The 24977-nt window shown below is 44.5% G+C and overlaps 2 protein-coding genes across 4 annotated transcripts in view; one reads left to right on the top strand and one right to left on the bottom strand.

Annotated features, from left to right (window-relative positions):
• MFSD11 (major facilitator superfamily domain containing 11) overlaps window positions 1-13560 on the bottom strand; it is a 28893-nt gene extending 15333 nt beyond the window's left edge. Inside the window, exons 1-9 of the mRNA XM_075277397.1 lie at window positions 13485-13560; window positions 11454-11610; window positions 6583-6638; window positions 4773-4880; window positions 4570-4649; window positions 3028-3124; window positions 2890-2948; window positions 1267-1414; window positions 38-78 (exon numbers count right to left, since the gene is read on the bottom strand). Of these exons, the coding sequence (XP_075133498.1) occupies window positions 38-78; window positions 1267-1414; window positions 2890-2948; window positions 3028-3124; window positions 4570-4649; window positions 4773-4880; window positions 6583-6638; window positions 11454-11549 (685 nt within the window). The 5' untranslated portion in view covers window positions 11550-11610; window positions 13485-13560. The remainder of the gene's footprint in view (window positions 1-37; window positions 79-1266; window positions 1415-2889; window positions 2949-3027; window positions 3125-4569; window positions 4650-4772; window positions 4881-6582; window positions 6639-11453; window positions 11611-13484) is intronic.
• A 5878-nt stretch (window positions 13561-19438) lies between these two features.
• On the top strand, window positions 19439-24077 carry SRSF2 (serine and arginine rich splicing factor 2). 3 transcript variants are annotated; one of them, XR_012716903.1, is made up of 4 exons: window positions 19439-19897; window positions 21525-21826; window positions 23153-23260; window positions 23716-24077. XR_012716903.1 is itself a non-coding variant. In XM_075277414.1 (3 exons), the coding sequence occupies exons 1-2, from the start codon at window positions 19542-19544 to the stop codon at window positions 21817-21819; spliced, it is 621 nt and encodes a 206-aa protein (XP_075133515.1). In that variant the 5' UTR covers window positions 19439-19541; the 3' UTR covers window positions 21820-21826; window positions 23153-24077. The 3 variants fall into 3 exon arrangements, 2 of the variants coding, with proteins under 2 accessions (XP_075133515.1, XP_075133514.1); XM_075277414.1 differs by having other exon boundaries at window positions 19439-19867; window positions 23153-24077; XM_075277413.1 differs by having other exon boundaries at window positions 23153-24077.
• The last annotated feature ends 900 nt before the right edge of the window (window positions 24078-24977 follow it).

Raw genomic sequence — 24977 nt, 5'->3', positions numbered from 1 at the left:
GTCCAGAAAGCTGTTCAGAGGGTCTGTAGACACTTACTGAAGGCATCCAGAGCTTTACTCATGTAGCTTTGTGAAGACCTGGGGGAAAAAAAAAAAGAAAGAAGTCAAGTTTTGGGACAGATATTTAAAGGGGTATTCCAATCTCAGCCTCTCACGTCTCCGATGAGATTACATCTGTCTGTGGTCACCTAAGGTGGTTGATATTTCAGAAAGCGTTATATGGCTGCTTTATGCGATTTCCATAAGTCCCATTCACTTCTATGGGAGATACAGAAACAAGCTGGGACGTACAGGCACCCATGACAGGCTGACACCAGGTTCACACCTGTGTTCGGGTTTCTATTCGGGGGCAGGGTCCACTTGGAGAAACTCAATCCGCATAGACTATAATGGGGTCCGCCGGGTTTCTGTCCAGTTTCCATGCGAAAAGAACAGAGAGAAAAGCGCTGCTTGTAGGACTTTTCTTTCAGCATTTTTAAAGCGGAATGAGGAACAGAATCCCCAGGCGGAGAGCAGGCGCACCCAGCCGGAAATATAATGCAAAGATACAGGAGGTATCTGAGGTATGTGAAAAGAAATAGGCAAGAACATGAATGTTACGTTAAAAGGATACTCCCCACATTGTAATGTAGTGACACATGCCTAGTATATGCCACTACTTTACTATGGATGTTGGTCGGACCTCAGGGACCCCGACCAACAATGAGAATGAGGGGGCAGTAACAGTGATTTGGATCGGTGCTTTTCCTTGCACAGCAGACCGTCCATCCAGCAGCAGCACAGGGGGCTGACACTCACCCCATTCACTTTAGTGGGTGAAGTTGCAGTTACTAGTTGGATAAGACTCTGTGCACACTGTGCATGTGCCTAGTGATGGAGGATTTATTGACATAAAAGTCTGACATATACCGCTGAATACCATGAGAAGTAGCAATCATACACATATACACAGTAGATACTCAAATTTATTGTGGCCGTCATATTCCTTTCTATATTGTCTGTATAAAAGGGTTGTCTAGTTCTTTATTTTATTTATTTATTTTTCATTACTGATGTCCTATCTTCAGAATAGGTCATAAGTAAGAGATTACAGGCGGTCCAATACCCTGGAGGCCACGGCATTTGTGCAAGTACTATGACCCCTTCACAAGCATAATAGCAGCTACGCAATGTAATTGTCCCATAGAAGTCAACGGACCAAGCCTATAACAACGTAGTATGGTCGCTATGAAACTGGACAACCCATTTAAATTAGGATGTACTCACGCGCTCCCTTCAAGGACGTCTGAACTTCCATCATCATCTTCATTCAGCTGTGATACATTTGGCTTTGGCGTTCTGATGAGAAAAAATAAAACGGTCCCGACTAAGCTGATCACGGTGAGAGCGATGAAAACCGTCCTGCGGTCTCTTTCTGGTTCAGAAAAAAATGAATGTGTGTAAAATAATGACAATCTATTACAGACCTGCATTACTGACGTATATACAACTGTATACACTGTATACATACAAATAAAAAAATATTTAACTATACCGAAATCTAAATGCCTCAAAGGTAAAAAAAGATACATCAAATACATCACGATCCATCTTGAAGTGTTTTGTGTGTTACACTGGGCCATTTATTTTTTTCATTTATATAGCACCAACATATTCTGCAGCACTGTACAATTTGGAGGGTTCAAATACATTACAAAGAAAGTCATTTCACACAATGGGACTGAGGGCCCTGCTCGCAAGAGCTTACAATCTATGAGGTGGGGGGGGGGGGTGACAAGAGGTATCAGGGGCAGCATTGCTTATACAGAGGTCAGACAATTGTGTAATAGAGGTGACTGTCATTACACAAACATAAAACTTTATGAGCCGTCACTAGTGGTGGCCTGTAACATGTGGATGGTGATTGGACACAAAGTTAGCCTGAAATGGCATCATATCATGTGGGGAAATGTGGGAGCGGGGACAGAGAAGGGTTAAATTTTGGGGATTCTAATTACAGTACAGAAGGGTTTACTGTCTGAAAAGATGCGTCTTTAGTTTGCGTTTAAAACTGTAGAAATTGGGAGTTAATCTGACTGTCCGGGACAGAGCATTCCAGAGAAGTGGTGCAGCTCGGGAGAAGTCTTGTATACGAGCGTGGGAGGTTCTGATAATAGAGGATGTAAGTGTTAGGTCATTGAGTGAGCGGAGAACACGGGTTGGGCAGTAGACAGAGATGAGGGAGGAAATGGAGGGAGGTGCGGCATTATGGAGAGCCTTGTGGATGAGAGTGATAACATTATATTTTATTCTATAATGAATAGGCAGCCAATGTAGTGACTGGCACAGACCAGAGGCATCGCTGTAGCGTCTAGCCTGATAGATGAGCCTGGCCGCTGCATTCAGAATAGATTGTAGAGGGGAGAGTTTAGTGAGGGGAAGACCGATTAGTAAGGAGTTACAGTAGTCAAGACGAGAATGAATCAGAGAGACAATAAGTGTCTTTAGTATATCTCTGGTGAGGAAAGGGCGTATTCTGGAGATGTTTTTGAGGTGGAGGGGACATGAGCGTACGAGTGATTCAGTATGGGGGGGGTGAGGGAAAGGTCTGAGTCCAACATAATCCAGAGGAAGCGGGCCTGCTGCCTAGGAGTTATACAGTAGCAAAGCCTGAGACTGCAATGGATATATCAGGGGAAGATCTATTAGATGGTGGAAACAGTAGTATATATGTATATAATTACCAGCCACTAATCTGAATGGCTGTAGTTCTGTAACACCTGGAGAGTCTTACGTTTGAGTCCATTGCCCAAAAAGGTCCCATCCTGAATGCCAATTGACCACTGGTCAACAAATACAGTAAGTAACCTGCACCGTACAACTGGATTACATTACTTTAATACTACATACCTGATATAACGACCTCTCCTTTCCAAGCAACGTAGATGTATAGGTTTCCAAAAAGCATGCTATAAGAAAGAAGGGAAATAATCAGCATAATCCGTCTGTATAATAAGAGAAAATACGGCGTATACACCAACAGCATACCTGAACTGTAACAGTGCCCAGAAAATGCCACTGTTCCTCCCAATGGACTTGTCATCAGAATTCACAGTCAGACATGCCCCTTGAGCAGTCCAAAGAACTGGAGGAAAATACAAGAATCTGGTTAACTTACTTAAATGGATCAAATCAGGTCTTAGGGGGCTTTGAAGTCAGAGTTGGGGACAGATTTGGGTGAAGTCGGAAAAAAGTTACCAACTCCAGCTAAAACGAATATTTTTAATAATAGAATTATTAATATTGTATAATTATATGTATGGTTTGTTACATATTTTTTATCATAATAATGAATTAGTAGCCATTTAGTAGAGACGAGTGAATACTATTCGAAACTCCAGTTTTGAATACCTCGCTCCCATAGGAATGAATGGGAGCAGGTGAACTACAAGGGTTTAAGCGCTGGCTGGTGTGCGGCCGCTCCCATTCATTCCTATGGAGCGAGGTATTCGAATACTATTTGCTTATCTCTACTATTTAGTGAATAAGAGAATCTTTACTACTACTACTACTGATCGACCATGGCAATGTATGAAGGAGTCAGAGTCAGTCTGTGGAAAAAAAGTGGCATCGGAGTCAATAATATGGCCTACTGACTCCACAGCCCTGCAATCTAATAGTGGTTGTCATCTGCACCAATTATTATATGAAGGTATGGAAATGTAAAATTATATGCTGACTTTTCAAGGGATTTGCAGTTCATATGACACTGGACATACAGACATCGCAGTGCCAATTATAGATCAGGAACATTACACAGAGACTATGCACCGATACACAAAGCTATACTCCCAAATACACATCTCTAAAAGCAAAAAAAAAAAAAAAGTGTCCATAACCCAGCAATTTCTTAAAAAAGCACCTTATTTTACATTAGGGAGATATACGACAACCTCTGAAAAATATACCCCCTGTACTGAGAACAGGGGATCACGTATACCTCCATATGCACAGAACCTAGGACATATAAGAAGTTTTCAGTAACTGAAGGTACACTTTAAGACAGGAGATCTTGGAAATGATTTGTTTCCAGGAAGTTCTTGATGGAATTTTTAGATATGAAGTCACCAGATAAAGTAAAGGAAGACTAAGCTGTGCAGCTACAGACTAAGACTCCTCACCCCGCTGTACATGCCAAACATTCCTCTTATCTGGACCCTAAGAAAAAGCCAATGTGCCCGATCATATAACACGCTAGCCATTTCTGTGCCGAGTAAAGCTGGACATACACATTGGATTACTGACGGCTACAACCAGACATTTGTATGGGGTTCCCGACTCACCAATAAACTTCACTGAGAACCTAAGTCAACGCCTAGACTTTGTAGAGCGAGCGAGCTGTGTGGCTCCTGTCGTGCAAATATTACCAGGGGGCAATAGATCTGTGTGGATCCCAAGTGTCAGACCCGTGTAGATCTAATATTGATGTCCTATCCTAAAAATAGGCCATCAATATTACAAACTAGATAAGCCCTTTAAGTAAATGATGTTACTAAGAAACAGTAATGACGTAGAAGATGATTCTCTCACTCGCAGCAGCAATCCCGATTAAAACCGATAACGTATAAAAAGACCAGGTGAACGGCTGGATGAACATGGCGATATAGGCACTGAAAAAAGGAAAGAAGGATAAAACATTACACATGCGATACAATGTGGTATGTCAGTATAGTTACAACGCTGACCCCGGACAGGGGCTTCAGTATACAGCGCTGGACAAGACGATCACTTACCTGTAAAATATCCCGCTCAGGAACATGGACAACTGATTGCCGATCAATGCGACCACAGAAGGTGCTATGAGATTGGAGGCAGAGAACACGCCATATATAATGGCCATGCTGGAAAGAAAAGTCATGAAACAACTGTCAGAAAACGGCTGCGAGGTGAGATCTTGGGACTGAAGCTATTCCCTATAATGAACCCACATTATGTAAGATAAAGTAGTCACCAGGCAGCAGAGATCTTCCTGGACTGTCATTCACTAGACACTATAAGGAGGCCATACACATTAGATAAAGGGAGGCCAAACCTGGATATTTCAGCAGTACCCGCCAACTATGCGCACGGTATTGTCTTGACTCTCCTCCAATGGCAGTGTGAGTTATGCTTTACTGAGCCAACCAATAACCTGACACTTAGATACCGGTATAAAGAAATCTAGTTTTATTTGCTGCATATAAAACTATAATAAAAAGCACAATAACAACACTGTAGTGTGGAGGCCTCTGCTTTAGTACAAGCTCACTTTTCAATACTATATTACAATATGGGACCTTGTTTTCTAGGAAAGGCGTAATTTCTATCAACATATTGCTTCCTGCCATGTAAGGAAAGTGAATAAGCAACGTGTACTTGACGTCTAGTGTCAATCCAACAATGAATGTAAGAAAACATAAAATTTTTTAAAGAGGACCTTTCATGGATTTGGGCATATGCGGTGTTATATACCGCTGGTAAGCCGACAGTGCGCTGAATTCAGTGCACTGTCGGCTTTCCCGATCTGTGCCCGGGTGAAGAGCCATCAGTACCGGCACTGTAGCTCTTCATAGTCAGCAAAGGGCATTCCTGACAGTCAGTCAGGAACGTCTGTCTGGACAGCAGCACCTATAGCGCTGTACAGTGTGAGCGGGGAGGAACGCCCCATCCCCTTCTGATAATACTCGTCTATGAATGAGCACTGTGAACAGAGGGAGGGGGTGTTCCTCCAAACTCACAAAGTACAGCACTATAGGCGCTGCTGTCCAGACAGACGTTCCTGACAGAGTGTCAGGAACGCCCTTCTGACTGTGAAGAGTACTGGTACTGATAGCTCTTCACCCGGGGCACAGATCAGGAAAGCCGACAGTGCGCTGAATTCAGTGCACCGCATAACACCGCATGTGCCCAAATCCACACAAAGCAAGTTATATTGACTGTTAATCCCATATATTTTAGAAAGACTGCTATATCTACAAGATATCTCGCTATGATCACAATTCATAATATTGTATGCAGGAAAGAGTTCTAAAGAAAAATACAGGAACCGTATAAATCCAATGACAATATCAAAAAAACACTGGCATAAAAAGTTGATAGATTGGTCCAATCTCACCAGCGTAGCTGATTTTTTTAAGGAGGTCAGGTATTCTCGGTGGCAGGTTCACGCTGAATAATCCCTTGCTCACCGTCTTATGTATACCTTGATCTGGTTCTCATCTGTCTTCGGGGATTACATTCACCTCTATGCAAGCAGCACTTTTCTCTCTGCATTTTTCGTGTGGAAACCGAGCGGAAACCCCATGGACCCTTTTATAGTCTATGGGATCCACAGGCTTCCTAAGGTAACCACTTTTTAATGCGGATTAAGTTTCCTTTCATGGGGTCCCCAAGCAGATGTGACTCAAGCCTTAGCTGCTTTAGATTTATTTCTATCTATAGGTGGAAATCGACCTAAAAATTCCCCTTTGCCATGTGAACATATGGTAGATGATAGATGGAAAATCTGGTACATCTTTAGACACCTTTGTGTAACTTTACATGTCTGTCCGTGAGGTTTAATACCTTGTATATCCACTGCCATGGAATTCTGTATTATTTAGGCTGGAGATCACCGTTTGCTGTAGAGAAGAGAAGAACAGAGACACATTATATATGATCTGTCCATCATACTCTGCTTGTCAATGTCACATGGACCTTTATGTCTTACAGTCAGTACCAAATGAGAAGACCGTTTATGGTCAGTGTGAGTTCCAGCCCAACTGCGAGTCTACAGTTCTTACAGAATCATCTGACTATGGGACAGTAAACCCACAGATGGCTCACAACATTTAGGATTGCTGTAATGCATTGAGACTATGTTCTGCCAGGCCATGGTTGGTCTAGGAAATGCAGCCGTCACCTGGACCAGTATGGCCATCTGAATTGGCTCTAATAAGGACGTATATTCATCTGTACAGAGACTCTGGCTTGGTCACAAAGCCATAAAACTGATACTGTTAGTTCAGGTCATTAGACTCGTGGTCAGATGGGACATGCGACTGTAATATACTCCAGTGAACAGCATACAGGACACATGACATACCTCAAGACATCTTTGTTAAAGGAAGTGCTTAAATGGATCATAGTGCAACTTAGTGAATGTAAGCCTGACCACGATGAGCAGAGCTGACCCTGGAATCTAATGGATGTAGCAGAGTCAATTTAACAATTCTACCATTATGCTAAAAATGTAATATAAGCAGATATCTTATGTACCAGCAAAGCAGTAGTAAAAACTTTAATATTGGAGACTTATCCTAGTATAGGTCATCAATATCAGAATGTTGGGGAGGTTCAACATCCAGCACCCCTCCCGATCAGCTTCTGGCATCGGAACTGGCTAGTGGATAAGGCTCTGTCCACTGTGTAGTGTGCGATGCTGGAGTAGTTCCTATATAAATAAATGGGAACTAGGAGATAGTACTCCAGCAAAGCCACTACACAGGGAATGCAGCTCTCTGTTTCTGGTTCCATTTTTTAATTTCAGCACAAGAGCATACCAAGATATAAGATAAGATAAAATAATCCTTTAATAGTCCCACAATGGGAAAATTTCAGTGATACAGTTTCATAGATGGTACAGTAGTATATAACAAGAGAGGAAAACACATACAAGCTCATGGCAGATAGAGAAATCCTAGGAATCATAGCAACTAAAAAAGAAAGAAACACAGACACACTGCAGGATCATTTAGTTCTCTGTGCGGAGTGATGTTAATAATACAGCCGAATTATCAAATGAAAACAGGCTCTCTCACCCAGAATTAAAGCCTATGAACACCCTGGCACAGAAGATTTATTTTCATTTTAAATTTTCCTAAATGCAAAAATAAGAAACTTTCTAGACAGTCTCTAACAATCATTTTGTTCCATGTTGCTGATGCTCAATCCATGTTCACACCACCGTTATTACGGTCTACTGTTCTCACCAGTCATAGGATGAGAGCGGTGGATACAGCCAGAGCCCCCTCCCCTCTGCGTCTGTTCTCATAGACTCTAATGGACACTTTCTTCCTTCATGTTTGTTTACTTTTGTAACAGAAGAAAAAGTCCTGCATGTTCGATCAGAAAAGTAAAAAACATGACTGAAGAAAGCTTGGGGTCAATGCAGATGGACACCAGGCGAAGGGGATCATCTGTATCTGACTTTTAATGGCCGTTGCATTCATCCTATAATAGTCTGGTGTTTTCATTATTCATAGAATGACAGCAACGGACATTAATGGTGATAAAGCAGCGTCTGTCCACAGTCAGTATGTGCATAATTCACAACAGAAACTTTCTTCCTCAATGTTTACTTACTTTACTAGCGGAAGAAAAAGTCCTGCAGGTAAAGGGAGTAGATGGGAGTGGAGGAAGAAATGCATTGTCTTCAGGGAGGGCATATTACACAGGCTAGAAATAAGATCAGCCACTGCAGATTCTGCAGGAGAAGGGGGGGGGGGATTATAGACTCCTCAGCATTAGAGACGGTCAGCACAAGCCGTCCCTTATGGGGGGCTGCAGACATGAGTCCAGGACTGAATCGGTGTTGATGGAGGAGAGTTAGTGAAAAATCATTGACACATAAATGTCACATCCAGCACACGTAAAAGTCATGTGTGTGATGCTATGATAAAAATCTGGAATAACCTGTTTAGCCAGCTCTGCTGCTATTCACCTGCCCTACTTGTACAACACTTTTCTCATGCACTGCCCTCTAATGCCCTGCACTAGGCATAAAACATATACTGTATTCTTGTATAGGGGTGCAATAGTAGTCATTGCTACCATGCCAAGGACCCTTAAAGGGATTCTACCATTAAAAATCCCATTTTTTCTCAATCACACGCAGAAATAGCCTTAAGAAAGGCTGTTCTTCTCCTACCTTTAGATGTCTTCTCCGCGCCGCCGTTCGGTAGAAATCACGATTTTCGTCTGTATGTAAATTAGCTCTCTCGCAGCACTGGGGGCGTTCCCAATGCTGCGAGTGAAATCTCCAGTGCCGCCTCCATCTTTTTCAGGAACGGCCTCTCAGAGCGTCTTCCTCCTGGAGCTGGGTTCAAACTTCTATGCACGCGCAGTCAGCTCTGCCACAAGAAAATGTCCACTTACACCAAGCGGGCATGCGCAGTCGGCCCTGCTCGAGGCCCGACGGCAGAGCCAACTGCGCATGTGTAGAAGTTTGAACCCAGCTCCGGAAGAAGATGCAGGGAGAGGCCATTCTTGAAGAAGATGGAGGTGGCGCTGGAGATTTCTCTCGCAGCATTGGGGACGACCCCAGTGCTGTTTGAGCGCTAGGGACCGCCCCCAGTGCTGCGAGAGAACTCATTTGCTTACAAACGAAAACTGGGATTTCTACCGAAGGGCGGCGCAGAGAAGACATCTAAAGGTAGGAGAAGAATAGCCTTTCTTAAGGCTATTCCTACGTGTGATCGAGGAAAAAGAAGTGATTTTAATGATAGAATCCCTTTAAGGGGCCCCAAAGCACCCTCTGCTGTATAAGATATACCACTATGCTAAATGGTACAAAATATGTAGGGGTCCCATTACAGATTTTGCAATGAGGATCAGAAACTTGCAATGAGGACCGTGTAGGTTGTGGCTACAGGGTAACATCTAATCGCACAAAGGTCGTAGCAAAATTAAAGAGACCGGAAGCAGTGGGATTTTCTCTAACATAAAGTCTCTGTACAGCACCTTGGAATATGTTGGTGCTATATAAAATGATGCTGCACTGCCTCTTTCTGAAGGCATTTGTTACACATATTAGAGGTAACGTCAGAATTACGAGTAAGGCTTAATTTCCATGAAAACAGGAAGTGCACGTGTTTTTCCAGGAAATATTAGGCTGGGAACATGCCGCAGAAAGTCTGACAAGGAAATGCAACAGCGCGTTTCCCTGAAAACACAGCAGCAAATACCACCTAAACCTGGGCGTCCATGCCGCAGCACTCCGGCGGGGAACACAGTCTCCGTCAGCTTTCTACCTTTCCAAAGGTCAGATGTCGCTGATAAAACCCAAAGCAATAGTCGATATGATGCAGGTTTTAGTCACAGTATATGGATGAGGTTTGGAAAAGCCTCAACCACCAACCTGCTACTGCAGATAGCAAAGGATAAGCTGCCGGCGAGTACAATCTATGTATCCCCAGCCTTAAAGGGGTTTTCTGGCTCCAAATCGATTTTTCAATTTTCCAGGTGTCGGACCCCCACAAATCGAATAATAATGTGGCTAGGTCATCAGTATGACCAAAAAAAAAAAAAAAAATCGATTTGTGGCTGGAAAATCCTTGTAAAGCTCAGACGTACATGCTGAATTCAGTAGGACTACTAGACCATCTTATATGTCTTGGTGGAATATCAGCTGAGTTTCTACACGTCTAAACCCTCGTTCACATCAGCGTTTGGATTCCATCCGGGGGAAGTCCGCATGGGGACCCCCTGAACGGAATATAAACACAATTGCAAGCACTGTGCGGTAAAAGCACACAGACCCCATAGACTATAATGGGGTCCATGTGCTTGCCGTGCGCTGTCTGTACGAATCATGCGGACAGCAAAGTAGATAGTGAACTACTTTCCTGTCCGCAAGATCCCAGTGGAGATCTCGTGGAAAGCACACGGACCCTATTATAGTCTATGGGGTCCGTGTGCTTTTACAGCACAGCGCTTGCAGTTGTGTTCGGTATTCTGTTCGGGGGGGTCCTCATGCGGACTCCCCCAGAAATCAAACGCTGATGTGAACGAGGGGGTCATCCTTAGTTTTCACAGAATACGCTTCTGGCAGCAGCTTATTACCATATGGATAACACATGCAGACTTGCCCAAATTGAGCATGCATGTGTATGGAAGGGGGGTCCTTAGGAATAGCTGTTGGCAGAACCTTGTTGGCATGTATATGGGGTCAGGGTGAGCTGTACGGTCACCTTCAGTCTCTCTATAGAATTATTGGTACATAATACATGAATTTTTTGTCGTTTGTCCATATATCTGCTTGCAGTCATTGAATGAGAACCTTCCCTATAACTTCCAGTAGATGACAACCTGTCATAGTCGTATGATGATCCCACAGGTACACGGCTCACTACAACACTTACGCTTCTATTCAATGACAGCCAGCAGAACTACTAAGAAATCTTCAGGAATTGATATACAGTGTACGCTATATTCCTGTCTCTTCATTACTCAATCAATAAGCTTTATGTCCTGGAACCAGAAATCCTCTTTAAGCAATTTTTCGCCCGTACTCCGTCTGGAAAAACATTTAGCTTCCTAAAAGAGCAGAAAATTGCCGTATATACAGTCCTCATTGTATCCAGCCATACAATAAGGAGGCCTTGTGACCACTCGGCAGATCTGCAACAAGTCCCCGGCCATAGAAAAGCTTTATACGTAAGTGGTGGGAAACTTACCGCCACATTGCCACATGTCTGAAAGGCGGTGAACATGAACATGAAGGCAAAGCCCAAGATGAAGATGTTTAGGAGTTTCTTCTGCTCCGGAGTCATTTTTCCAAGATTAATCAGATGGGGAAGTGAATAAAACTGGATAAAATCTTGTGGGCAGCAGCTGAAGGAGAGAAGCAAGACGTATATTTAATGGTTTTATTCGTTCTCTTACTTATATAGCGCCAACATATTCTGCAGCGCATCACAGACATTGCCCCCAGAAGGGCTTACGATCTAGAAACCCTGTCTGTATGTCTTTGGATAGAAGTTTAATGCGATAACAGTAGAGCATAAAGAACATGATTTTTTTTTCATGTGTTGCAACACTTTCCTAATCTAAATCCATGTTGGGAATGGCCAACCATCACTGCTGAGCATGCATGTGTATAGGGTCAGTGGACGGAATAGCTGTCAATGGAACAAATGCCTGGCTCACAGCTATATAAAGTGTTTAGTGCTGACCAGGGCTCTTCTGATGGCGGTGCAATGCTCTGCTCCATCCATGTCAGGCAATAAACACTGATAGCCTAATATTACGTTTATACTGTACAGTGCCAAATTTCACATATATACATACATCATACTTAAGATGTAGCAGAGTTAACCCGAACTTCTGCAATCGGTTAAGCTGCTGCTGTGCGATATCTTACCACAGAAGACAACAAAAACCACGGAAAAGTCATTGAAAAATATCACGCTGCAGCAGTTTAACCATTTGTAGAAGTTTGGGTAGACTCGCTACATCTGTAAGTAGTATACATGTATATATGTGAAGCTTGGCACCAATAACCTAATATTAGGCTTATACTCTATCTACAGTTTTATACATTGGCTATTTTCTTACAAAATCAATAAGACTGCAAGATATATATATATATATATATATATATATATATATATATATATATGTAGAGCTCTGATACGCAGCTGATCAAGCCAAAGAAAGAGCCCTGCTGAGTGTGCATGTGTTCTGAATAGTTACCAGATACATCTGGCACATGGGTTATTCCCTTCAACAAAAGAATTGGGTATGTTGAACCTCAACAGCATCCCCACACACATCAAAAGGTCGGCCGCTCCCACCAAAATCAGGGTTTGTCTGACATCATTGAACTGTATGTCCAGCTATAGTGCCAGATACGTGAGCATTTCAATTGGTCTCATTACCACGTACGGTCAGTTCAGTATAAGACTATCAGACACTTTAGGCACTGCTTATCAGTGGAAACAATAGCGTTGGGTATGTAGTATTCATTGCGTGCTTTGTCCCCCAAATGTAAACATAAAAGTCCTGCAGCCCTGTGTCCGTACATTAGGGTGTCGGCAGATCTAATGCACAGACAACCTTATGTAGATTATGCCATATTCTAGATAGCTGGACATACATGTCATATAGAGTCCGACAGTTTCAATTCAAAAGAAGGAACCCCAATAGATCCATTATAGTCAGTGGGATCAGTCGGGCAATTTCGGTGCCTGCTATTTTAGCAGTCTGTATGTCCATTGTTCTGGTCCTTCGATGGACCACAACATCAGAAACCCTGGCACAGATGTGAACATAGCATAAATGGAAAACCCAGGGGTTCACCTACTCCTGATCATCTATTTGGCCACCATATTCCCCATTCCCAGATCTTGCTGGACCAGAAAGTTCAAGTGATTGCTAAGGGCACTCCGACCTCATGATGTCACATATTGGATATCGATGATGTCACAGATACCCAATGTGATTGCTGAGGTCAGTGGTCACCTGAGCTTTTGGCACAGCCTATGCAGGCACCAAAATGAAGGACTAGAGGAGTGGGGACAGGTGAGCACCTCTTGTTATATTACACCCCTCTATAATGGGACCCATGCTATATACATGATGTGATCTGCTAATACACAATAGAATGTGCTGACTGTCCACTTGTAGCCCTCCAGTACTACAGCCCCCATCATGCTGGGTGTTGTAGTCCCACATAACAGAGCAGGCACAGGCCGGGCACCACTTACCTGTCGGGCAGGGCGCAGCAGTGTGAGAAGTTTGCGGGGCAGCAGACAAGGGCCGGCTCTGGTCACCTGACCTATGAGGCACAGCTGCTGTAAGCACACGGCGGTCAGCTGACTAAGGAGTGGCGCGCGGGGCATGCCGGGAAATGTAGTACTATGAGGACACATATGTGCAGACTATAGGTACAGATCATACACAAGTCATGGCCGACACTGTCCACTAGAACTGTATGGCACTGTAGACATCTCTATAGGCTGCGGGAGACCTCGGGGTGGAGGAGCAGCACTGCCATCAGCCGGACAGGAAGTGAAGTGGGACTACAACTCCCAGCATCCTCCTCTGTCTGCCACATCAGTGGCAGGAGATGCTTAACTCATTCATTGCCAGATCATTTTCTATATGAGGAGTGTGCATTGCCCAAATAGCAAGTCCCTAATATAATGGTAGTATTGGAAATGTGAGTAATAGCCGTTCACACTACAGTTGTTATACCGCGCGCACATCTGTATCGGGCTTGCCCATTCGTCTGGTCAGGACAATGATGGACATGAGCAGATCCTAAGAGACCCCATTGACTGTAATGGGGTCCGTCAGGGGTCTGGTTTTATTCTTCCAAAAATCAATGATCAAAAAAGTAGGACTTGCAGAATTTCATCCAGGATTCCTGATAGATCCGCACCAGACAGACGCTCAGCAGAAATAACCTTCCATTGCTTTGGGTGTAAATATCACTATGGCTCATTTCCAGTAATACCGTAACATTATAGTTCAGATTCCTGAGTTGCAGACTGCTGGGGTGCAGGGGTGTAATATGATGCTCCTAGGCCCCCCATAGTCTCCTAACATTGGTAAGTGACTCCTTATGGGCCCCTTATGGCTGCTGGGCCTGTGTGTGTCACAAAGGATACTATAAAGGCTACAAGCACATGATTGAGACGCCGAGGCGAACTGATTTTATAGTGGAAAGCACTTATGCTCCGCTCCGATGCCACAGATCAGGATAGAACCTGCTCTATAATCATCAACATGGAGCATCAGACCCCACCATCAGAAGAGCCTTATCCTACACACTCAGTTGTGTGTATGAGGCCAAACTCTGGTTTGCTTTACAAAGTGCTTGATATTTTATGTGACTAAAGTCGCCGTGGCTGCCGCATCTTCAGCAGTGTAATCCAACTTCATTCACTTATAATAGTTAAGGAGTTGTAGGGCCAGGGGCGAAATTTGAGGGGGTGCAGTCACACCGGGGCCCAGGAACCTTAGGGGGCCTATAAGCAATGAGCTTGCAGCTTCCATCTTGCCCATAAACCAAGGAGAACCATAGATTACCATAACCACACTAAGGGTAATTAAACTCCTTAGCACCCGTAACCATCACTATTAAGAATTCACTGTGGGGAAGAGGTAGGGGGCCCCGGGCAAAAGATTGCACCGGGGCCCACAAGACTTTAGTTACTCCATTGTGTAGGGCAATGTGGTGATCTTTGGTCATGCAACAGGAGTCGATGCCAAAGTTGCCTTGTAGTGCCAACCTCAGCAAGAAACTAGTCCAAAGTACAATAGTGAACTTATTTAGAACTCATAGGGTCACAATATTCATCTACTGGCTCCTTTCGATATCAGTCACTCAGACTCCGCAGCTCTTTTATGAGTTGCCCCCTCTGAGACCTTCTGTTCTCCAGGACCCATCTCTCTCTCTCCTTACGTCTCCACATGGCAGTCTCTTTGGCTCCACTTGTCTGGTTTCAGTCATTCTGTCCACCTTTGTGCTCCTTGGAGGCTGACTCTAGTCTCTCAGCAGATCTCTGCAGCAAGCCTCAGGCTCTATTCAGGGTCTGTTCAGATTCTGTGAGTTCAATCCATCTATTTTTTCAAAGACCCATTTTACCGGATCACAGTATCACATTTCAATATGCAGTCAGAGATTTCTCTGGTTTCTAACTTCCATACTAAAATAGAAGCAGACTGATATATCAAGGCCGCATTTTCCAAACCTATCTTGATAATCTCTGCACTGCCGGAGTTTGCACTTGATTTGCAATAAAGTGTTCGCGTGTTCCATGGTCCTGGCACCTAAACAGAAATCTACACCAGCTCCATTCTGGGTTACATTTGCACAAGAAAATTGGTGAAAGTGCTGATAATTCTGATAGGACTGATGGCATTTCCCTCACCATACCTCGCTGTCTTTCATGTGCAGGGCGTTGAGCTACAATCTTTTCTGGCACACAAGCCATGATAGATCAGTCTCTATTTCCATTTTTCTCCTCTCTTCTCCATATGAAGCAAACAGCACAGGAGCGCTGTCCATTGACAAATCCTTCAGTTCATGTCTGCCCACTTTAATCCCAGCCCTGCTCTACTCACTTTCTTAAGAATTGGTGCGCCAGGCAATTAAAGAACAATGTGGTACATCTCTGGCACAAATCTACTAATAGCCCCCAGTGTGTGAGCTGCCATCATCTAGAGTGTTAGGAGTAGGGTCGGGGCCTCCACAATGGTGTGCGGAGGTTGCCGGCCCTCTCCTCTCTGCCGCTCCTGGTCTTCTGCTTCTTGGTCTCAGAAGGCAGCCCGGAACCTCTGTAACAGTGTGCTGGGGTTGCCAGTCCCCTCCTGAGCCGGACCAGTTACTTCCGGGCATTTGAGTCAGACGGCGGGCTGGAGCCAGGGTTCTCGCTCCAGCTCGCCACTGTCTATACAGTTTTCTGGACATTAGCTCCCCTGTCTACCCGTTACTTGTTTGCCTTTGTTCTGATCTCCAGGTTTGCCTACTGACTCTGTCTCCTGATTTTGTACTGTGCTTTCTCCTGTTAACGACCCCGGCTTGCCTTTACACCTCTCCTCCTTGAATTTGTTATTGTACCACTCTGATCTCCTGTTACCGACCGACCTGGCATGCTTCACCTCCCCTCTAGATTATCCCTCTGTACTGCGCTGACCTCAGGTTGATGACCCGAATTAGATGACTACTCTCTGGTAGTCTGCTGCCATCTACTGACTACCGTCTGCCGCTGCCTTCTGGTACTTCTGACCTGCATCTCTACTCTGCTGGTAAGAGATTCCAGTTTTTGGTTCTGCTGTGATTTGTGGTGCGCTGTTTGTCCGGCCTTCCCTGACCTGTACCGCTCTGCCCGACAGTAAAAGTCCATCCTCACCATCAGTATAGATAAATGCTGCTGCACAACGTGTAGACGTGAAAAGTGAAAAATTTATTGATACATATACGCCATGAATTAGTTTGTAAAGCATATAGAAAGCACTAGATCATTGTAGTAAACATATAACGTTTCGGCCATTATAGACCTTCCTCAGATAAGATCTAGAGGATGGCAGAGTGCGCAGAGGAATCATGGCCTCTGCGCACTCTGCCATCCTCTAGATCTTATCTGAGGAAGGTCTATAATGACCGAAACGTTATATGTTTACTACAATGATCTAGTGCTTTCTTTATGCTTTACAAACTAATTCATGGCGTATATGTATCAATAAATTTTTCACTGTTCACGTCTACACGTGTGCAGCAGCATTTATCTATACTGTATTTGAGTCGCAGGACTCTTTGTCTGCTAGCACCCATACTCCTTGTTTATAAGTGTGCGGTTCCATTGCTTTCTATACATCCTCACCATCAGGGGCTCTGGTGAACACCTCTGTGGGGTTGGAGTTGGTGCGGCCGGGGTTTGCTGGACGCTCAGTGCCGTGTTAACCATTTTGATCAGTGTGTCTGGTACTGGTTCTCACTATTTGCTCGATGCTGCGTCTGCATTCCTAACATAGAGATTCTGAGCTTTATGTCAAAATGAAGGACGTGGCTCATTTACTCATTTCATACTCATTTACTCATATCATAGTACTATCATAATCATCATAATAACCTGCTAATATATGTCATAATCACATCATGTCAATGAATTGGGGTCAGTTATTAACACCAGTGTCATTCTCTCTGCTGACTCTCTTCATGATTATGTCTAAGGCTGGGTTCACACTACCGCTGCTGTCCGCCCCGGGGTTTCCATCCTAAACCCTGGGGAAACTGGACAGGGGATGGCTTGCTGGCGGTCAGCTATAAAACCCATTCATTTGAAAGGGTTTTTAAAGGTGACCGCCGGTGTCCGGATGTGGCCTCTCCGCCTGGAAACCGATTTTATTGCACAGACACAAAGTCTTACATGTGCTATCTCTATGCCAGTGCACATTAGTAATGCACATCCCTGTGCAAGGTCCTACTGTGTGCAAGACATACACCCACTGGTTATAGATGTATTTGATGGGCTCTATAATAATAATAATAATAATACATTTTATTTATATAGCACCAACATATTCCGCAGCACTGTACAATTTATAGGGTTCAGATACAGACAGATATACATAACAAAGAACGTCATTTCACACAATGGGACTGAGGGCCCTGCTCAAAAGAGCTTACAATCTATGAGGTAGAGGGGGTGACACAAGAGGTAGCAGGGGCGGCATTGCTTATACAGTGTTCAGACAATTTTGTGCATTAGGAATTGTGATAGGCTAGTCTGAAAAGATGCGTCTTTAGATTGCGTTTGAAACTGTAGAAGTTGGGAGTTAATCTTATTGTCCGGGGTAGAGCATTCCAGAGAAGTGGTGCAGCTCGGGAGAAGTCTTGTATACGAGTGTGGGAGGTTCTGATAATAGAGGATGTAAGTGTTAGATCATTGAGTGAGCGGAGAACACGGGTTGGGCGGTAGACAGAGATGAGGGAAGAAATGTAGGGAGGTGCGGCTTTATGGAGAGCCTTGTGGATGAGGCTCTATCATATTCTGTCACACTAATTAGGGTATATTTAGATGATGCGGCTTTGCTATGATTCCAGATATAGCATAGGCACAGTCCGCTGTATAGCAGCCATGTCGTACTAGTGCTCCTACTTACTTCAGTGTGAGCCGAGCTGCAGTACTGAGGCATGGCTGCTATACAGTGGACGGCAGTTTCTGCTTCCGTTACCTTGATGCGGGTGAGAAGTAACCCCACACATCAGACACTTTTGGCCAATCTTAAGAATAAATTTTTAGTATGAAAATTGACTGTGGGCCCCCAAAAAAACCCTTTAAACTGTGTTAAAAACTGTATTTATTTATTAAATTTTTTTTGCTGCACCTAAATATACCCTAAAATATGTGGCGTCCCTTTGAATCTTTGCTGACTGAATGGTGCATTTACATGTTTTAGGCCAAGACTATGCAGCAACTTTGGTAGCCACTCCCATCATGTGACCAAAGATCGCCATGTTACCCTACGATTCTTTCACCAATGTAGGTGAATGGCGTCACATTGTGACCGGAGGGTGCTATGACTGTGACTTCAAATTACAAAAAAATCCATTGATCAAGTGATCAGTCTTATTGCAAGCAGAAGTTGCACCAATCTCAGGGGCGAAGTGCAACTCTGCTTATATTGGTGAAGAACTTGCAGGACAAAATTTCGTCCAAATTCGCCAAGTAGCCTTAGATCATGCTGGCCCTATAAAAAGTAAGGCTAGGACTTTGGGTTTTGCGCTGGCTTCCTTGTAAATACTGAAAGTGAATGCGGTTACATTGCTGTCACCACAATCATGGCTGCAAGTCACCCAATTTTTTTGCAGCTTTTTGTGGCAATTTTCAAGACACATGGCAACCACCTCAGCTTGTGCACCATTTTGCGTGGTATATTATATTAGAAGACAATCTTGACAAGTGCCTTCCTTTTCTCATACAAAAAAATTTTTAATAAAAAATACGACAGGGTAGTGTACACCAAGATATACGGTAGCCGCCATCTTGTTGAGAGCGACGCCGCTGAGGGGCGGGACTAGCAGGAACCCAACCAATCATGCACATTTTCAAGTGGGTTTGTAAGTCCCTGATTGGCTACGAGCAAGGGGCGGGACAACGAGCATTCTATCAGCCCAGCCGCCGCCATTTTGTAGCAGAGGGACGCGGATATAAGGCAGGACGGTCGGCTGTATTCGGTCTGGCAGTCATTGTATGCGTGGTGCCCTATTCTCCCCCTAGTGAAGCTCCTTATAAACCGCTACCACGGCCGACATGAGCTATGGTCGGCCCCCACCTGACGTGGAGGGCATGACTTCTCTGAAGGTAGACAACCTGACGTACCGCACGTCCCCGGAGACCCTGCGCCGCGTGTTTGAGAAGTACGGCCGGGTTGGGGATGTCTATATCCCGCGGGACCGCTACACCAAGGAGAGCCGCGGCTTCGCCTTTGTTCGCTTCCACGACAAGCGCGACGCCGAGGATGCGATGGACGCAATGGATGGCGCCATGCTGGACGGGCGGGAACTGAGGGTGCAAATGGCGCGGTACGGCCGGCCCCCAGACTCCCACCACGGGCGCAGAGGACCCCCACCTAGGAGGTACGGGGATTATGGCCGCCGCAGCCGGAGGTGAGTGCGCAGTGTCTGCAGTAGGGAAGACTGCAACCCCGTGCGCAGAGGATTGTGGGCGCCATTCTTCACGCTACATTAGGCCTCAGGCCTCCATGTGGAGGTTTCAAGATGGCGCCATTTAACCCGCCATATAATACTGAGCGGACAACATTGGAAGGCCTTGTGTAATCACGTGGTTCTGCAGGCAGTGACCACGTGACTGGCATTGTAGTCTTCCCTTGTTATCAGGCGCAGTCTCTCCCTTCTCCTTATTATAATGAATGTATTTTTATGCTGTAGCATTGCCAAGGTCTGCATTAGCTATCTGGGGAAGCTTATTTTCAGGGATGACCTGGGGGGAGATGGATGGGAGTAGAGAATAAAGCAGCCCGTGTACTGACATGTTTGCAAAGTATTTGCTTTCCATATAATTCCTTTAAGGACTCGATCATTCACATGATAGAATTTAGAGTTGATTTTGCAGTGTTAGGTACAAGTCTACTGGAGCCAAGCAATCTACAGCCATCACATCGTATCCACATGCGGTCGGTGCCTAAAATCCAGTGGCCTGTGCATGTAGATGACTTTAGGGTTCACACACTGCTTCCAAACTTTGTGGGTCAGGAGCAAAAACACTTAGTTTTTGGATAGTTCTGTTATAGCTGACACTGTTGAAGTTCACTAACAAAGTTTAAAGGGATATACAGGATCAGGAGGAAATGTGCTAACCTTACCAGTACTTGCCTGCTAAATCTCCTGCCAGTCATGCCTAGAAATGGCAGAATTACTGCTTCTGTGGACACATGGGTGTAAAGCATGCTCTTGTTTTAAGAACATTAAGCCGCATGGCTGTTATGGTGCTGAAGACTTGTCAGTACTTGGTTTAATTTTTCTCATTTCCTGAAAGGCTCGTTCACATCTGCGCCCAGGACTCCGCTCTGCAGGTTTCCGTCTTCTGCATGCAGGAGATGGAAACCTGACAATGGAGACCTGAACGCTGGTCAGTGTCTTTTTTTTTTTTTTTTTTTTTCCTGATCTCCAATGCCTTTAAGTGGGCTGTCCAGGACCTAGTGCTTGGTATACTGTGTAGCGGTGGTGCTTGAGTAGAAGAGCAGGTTCTGGCGGTATACCTAGTCTATGGTTTCTGGTGGGTGACACAGCTGCCCTGAACCAATGTGGCTAGATCAGCAGTGTCCATGTTTCCTAGACTACATTATCTGTAATGCAAATATCCAGAGGAAGGTTTCTATAGCCCTAGTTGCATCTAGACTTGTGTATTCCTTTAAGGGTAAGTTCACATGGATTTTTTTTTTTTCAGTGCTGAAATTTAGCACTGTTTTTCTGTGTGAACTTGAGTTCAGTTTTTTTGGGTCAGAAATCAGCCTCCAGAAAAAAGGCTTCCCAATAGAACTCTATTGGGAGGCATTTTTGGAGGCTGATTCCTGACCAAAAAACTCCATGTGAACTCTGCCTTGGGGTCTGCTCTGAACCTCCCAATGCTCAGGGTATAGTAAATACTGTTGGCATTGGTAAAGGCTTACAATCAGACTGACTTTCCAGGGGATGTTGTGAGCACATGTCTTATCTCTTAGGTCTCATTGAGAACATGTGAGCTGTTTCTCATCTGCCTTTACTCGTATTTTAGCCCAAGACGAAGAAGACGCAGTCGATCCCGAAGCAAGAGTCGCTCAAGGTCACGTAGCCGATCCCGTTACAGCCGCTCTAAGTCTCGCTCCCGCACCAGGTCTCGCTCCCGATCCAGTTCAAAGTCTCGTTCTGCCCGGAGGTCAAAGTCCAAGTCTTCCTCTGTGTCCAGATCACGGTCTCGCTCCAGGTCCCGATCCAGATCGAAGACTTCACCTCCACCAAAGAACTCGAAGTCCAGATCAAGGACACCGACTCCACCACCTAAATCTCCAGAAGAAGTTGGATCGTCTTAGACTTGAGGTAATGTGCGCTTGGCGCCTGTGCTAGTCGGGGTCAGGGGGTGAAGCTTTGACATACGGTTTAGTTAGTTTACTGCAGCCGCTGCTAACCGGACAAGGTTTGTATGTTTACCAGGTCTCGCTGTAGGTTGCTGGGAACTGTCTGGTTTTATGATGTCTGTTTTTTTTTTGGGGGGGGGGGGTATCCATATGACTGTTTAAACCAATATCTGCATTTTCCCCTCAAAGCTGCGGGCTCCAGTTGCTTAAGGAGTAGTGAGCTGTATTGCAGATATTAAGTGGTTTTTCCTGATCCTCCAGAGAGCAGTTTCTGTGGGCGTGTAATGGAGCAGGTTTGTGTCTGTTGTTAAAGATGCACTATCCTGGAGTCTGTAAGACATCGCTGGCCACACACCCCCGATGGCTGAATGCCTATTTGGCCTACAGCTATTCCTCACACACACATCTGCTTGAGTTAGAGGGTAAAGGCTGCTGCCAGAGACCCGGTGGCATCTTCTCTCCCTTAAGAACATGGAATGGGACATGTTACGTGAACCTGCTGACACTTGCACATTAGATGGATGGGCTCTCCCATTGCTCATCTAATATGTATGAGCAGCTTAAACGGTTTGTACCACAAACATAACTTAATCCCTAGTCGAAGGACAGACAGCGTGTATCTGATTGTTCCTTGCTGCAATGCCATTCAATTCTGTGGGAAATGACAAAGCACTGTTGTAAAAAAGGAATAGCTCAAGTTGAGACGGGGAACCCCTCCAATGGTGCATATGGGTGTCCCAAGTTCCATTATTAGAATGGGGAATTCTACATTCATCCCTATTGGCCTGCCAGAGTGACGCAGTATACAGATCTTGGCTATCTCCTGCAGTATTCAGTGGAGCAGCAAACATGCATGCACACGGCCTTGTCCCAATTGTCTAGATGCTGTTTGTGGTGCAGACGGTGTCCTTGGATTGCACCTTAGAAGCAGGTAAATTCCTCCTGTGCTTCTCATAGGTGGATCCTGGCTCAATTCCCCCAGTTAAGGAGAGCTGCCTCTTCCAAGGATAGTGTGTCTTTAATCTGTAACTGTTTGGTCTTTCCAGCCGTGACTTGAGTATACTGACAAACTCTTAATAAACCCCCCAACACAAGACCCTGCAACCTACATCCAGTTCACTTTACCAACGAGCAGTGCTCAAACACTAAGATAAGACTCCCCTGTCCAGATGCGTGGCGGATGTCTTTGGTAATGTCTATTTCCCCCCTCTACACATGTGTGCTGTAGTTAAGGCTGATGTGTATAAAAATGATTCTCACAGACTTGTTTTCTTCTCACAACCTCCAGAATCGTCTTAAAGGAGCCCTCCGCCGGACACGTCTGGGATGCTAACTGTACAGTAACTGTACAGCCGATGGAAATGTACATGGAGCAAGCAAACAGCCTTTCGAAAAGGTGGTTATCTGTATGATTTGTTCTGGGTTTTTTTTTCTATATTTTTACCAGTTTAAGTTGCGCCCCGTGCAGCAGACTGTATTTTACGTGCCATTTTTGTTGCTATTCAGATTTCTTGTAATTTAGTGAACGACTACAGATTTCATTATTGGCTTGGATGTTTTGAGGTAAAATGTTACTGTTTAATAAAGTCTCTTGAGCTCTGCTGGACGTGTTCTGGTGGGGAGTCCATATTTTTATTTTTTTTCCCCTCTTTTTGCTTTCTGTCAATGCCTCTGCTTCATTTACTAAGTGTTAATAATTTCCTGTGTGTAACTGCATTTTAATGGGAGGTATCGAAATGCAAAATGTATTTTGTATGCAATGTTGTGAGATTTTTTTTATTTTTTTTTTGCAAGGGAGTTTTTATTTGACCACAACTCTAATCTTTTCTCTTGTGTATTTTTGTGCACTAGGCGCAGTTGTGTAGCAGTTGAGTATTGCTGGTTAGCTGTTAAGGTGGCGTGTTGCAGTGCAGAGTGCTTGGCTGTTTCCTGTTTTCTCCTGATTGCTCCTGTGTAACGCAGAAAATACAAATGGCTGTCCAGTTTGTTAGAAATTGCTGACAACTGCACGTCCAGTCGCCCGGGCCTTGCCTAAAATAACGGAGCATACAGTGAGCACATCTAACTGATGATAAACACCTTATTTTACAGAAGCTGGTAAATCTGTCATGCAGGTGTCATTCCTTTTGTAATGTACTGATATCTGGCTCTAACATTCTGTACTATAACCACTGTTTATGTAGTCAATAAACATTTCTTTATAAAAAAAAAAAGGTCTCGTCTCACTTCACATTCTTGGCTTTTAATAGGGTTTCATTAACCCCTTCCCGACATGCGCCGTAATAGTACGGTGCGTGTCGGGTCTGTAACTATGGCGACCGCCCGGGAGCCGGGCGGCCGTCATAGCCGCCGGGTGTCTACTGCTTTAAGCAGTAGACAACCGGCTCTAATGCCTCTGATCGGTCCCCGGACCGATCGGAGGCATTAACCCCTCCGGCGCTGCTGTCATGCGCCGCCATTTTGGCAAGGATCGCCGGCTCCTGGAGCATGCTCCAGGGCCGACGTCATGTTGCAGTGACAGCCGGGAGCCTTGTTAAAGGCTCCCAGCCGGTCTGCAAATTCTCTTTTGCAGGCTGGTCTATGCAGCCTGCAAAAGAGATGATGCTTTTTTGCAATGCATTAGCATTGTAATGCATTGCATTAGTGATCAGACCCCCTGGGGTTCAACACCCCTAGGGGGTCTAATAAATGCAAAAAGTAAAAAAAAATATAAAAAGTATTAAAAGTTCAAATCACCCCCCTTTCCCTAGAACAAATATAAAAGTAGTTAAAAACTGAAACATATACATGTTAGGTATCCCCGCGTCCGAAATCGCCCGCTCTACAAATCTATAAAAATATTTTTCCTGTTCGGTAAACGCCGTAGCAGGAAAAATAGTCAAAAGTGCCAAACCGCCGTTTTTTCACTGTTTTAATTCTGATAAAAATTTGAATAAAAAGTGATCAAAGCAATAACATTTCCCCGAAAATGGTAGAACTAAAAAGTACACCCGGCCCCGCAAAAAAAGACGCCCTATGCATCCCCGTACACCTATGTATAAAAAAGTTACGGCCGTCGGAATATGGCGACTTTTAGAAAAAAATTTTTAACACCGTTTTGGAATTTTTTTTTA

The sequence above is a fragment of the Leptodactylus fuscus genome, chromosome 6 (assembly GCF_031893055.1).
Source record: "Leptodactylus fuscus isolate aLepFus1 chromosome 6, aLepFus1.hap2, whole genome shotgun sequence".
NCBI lineage: Eukaryota > Metazoa > Chordata > Amphibia > Anura > Leptodactylidae > Leptodactylus > Leptodactylus fuscus.
This window is presented reverse-complemented; position numbering and strand designations above follow the sequence as displayed.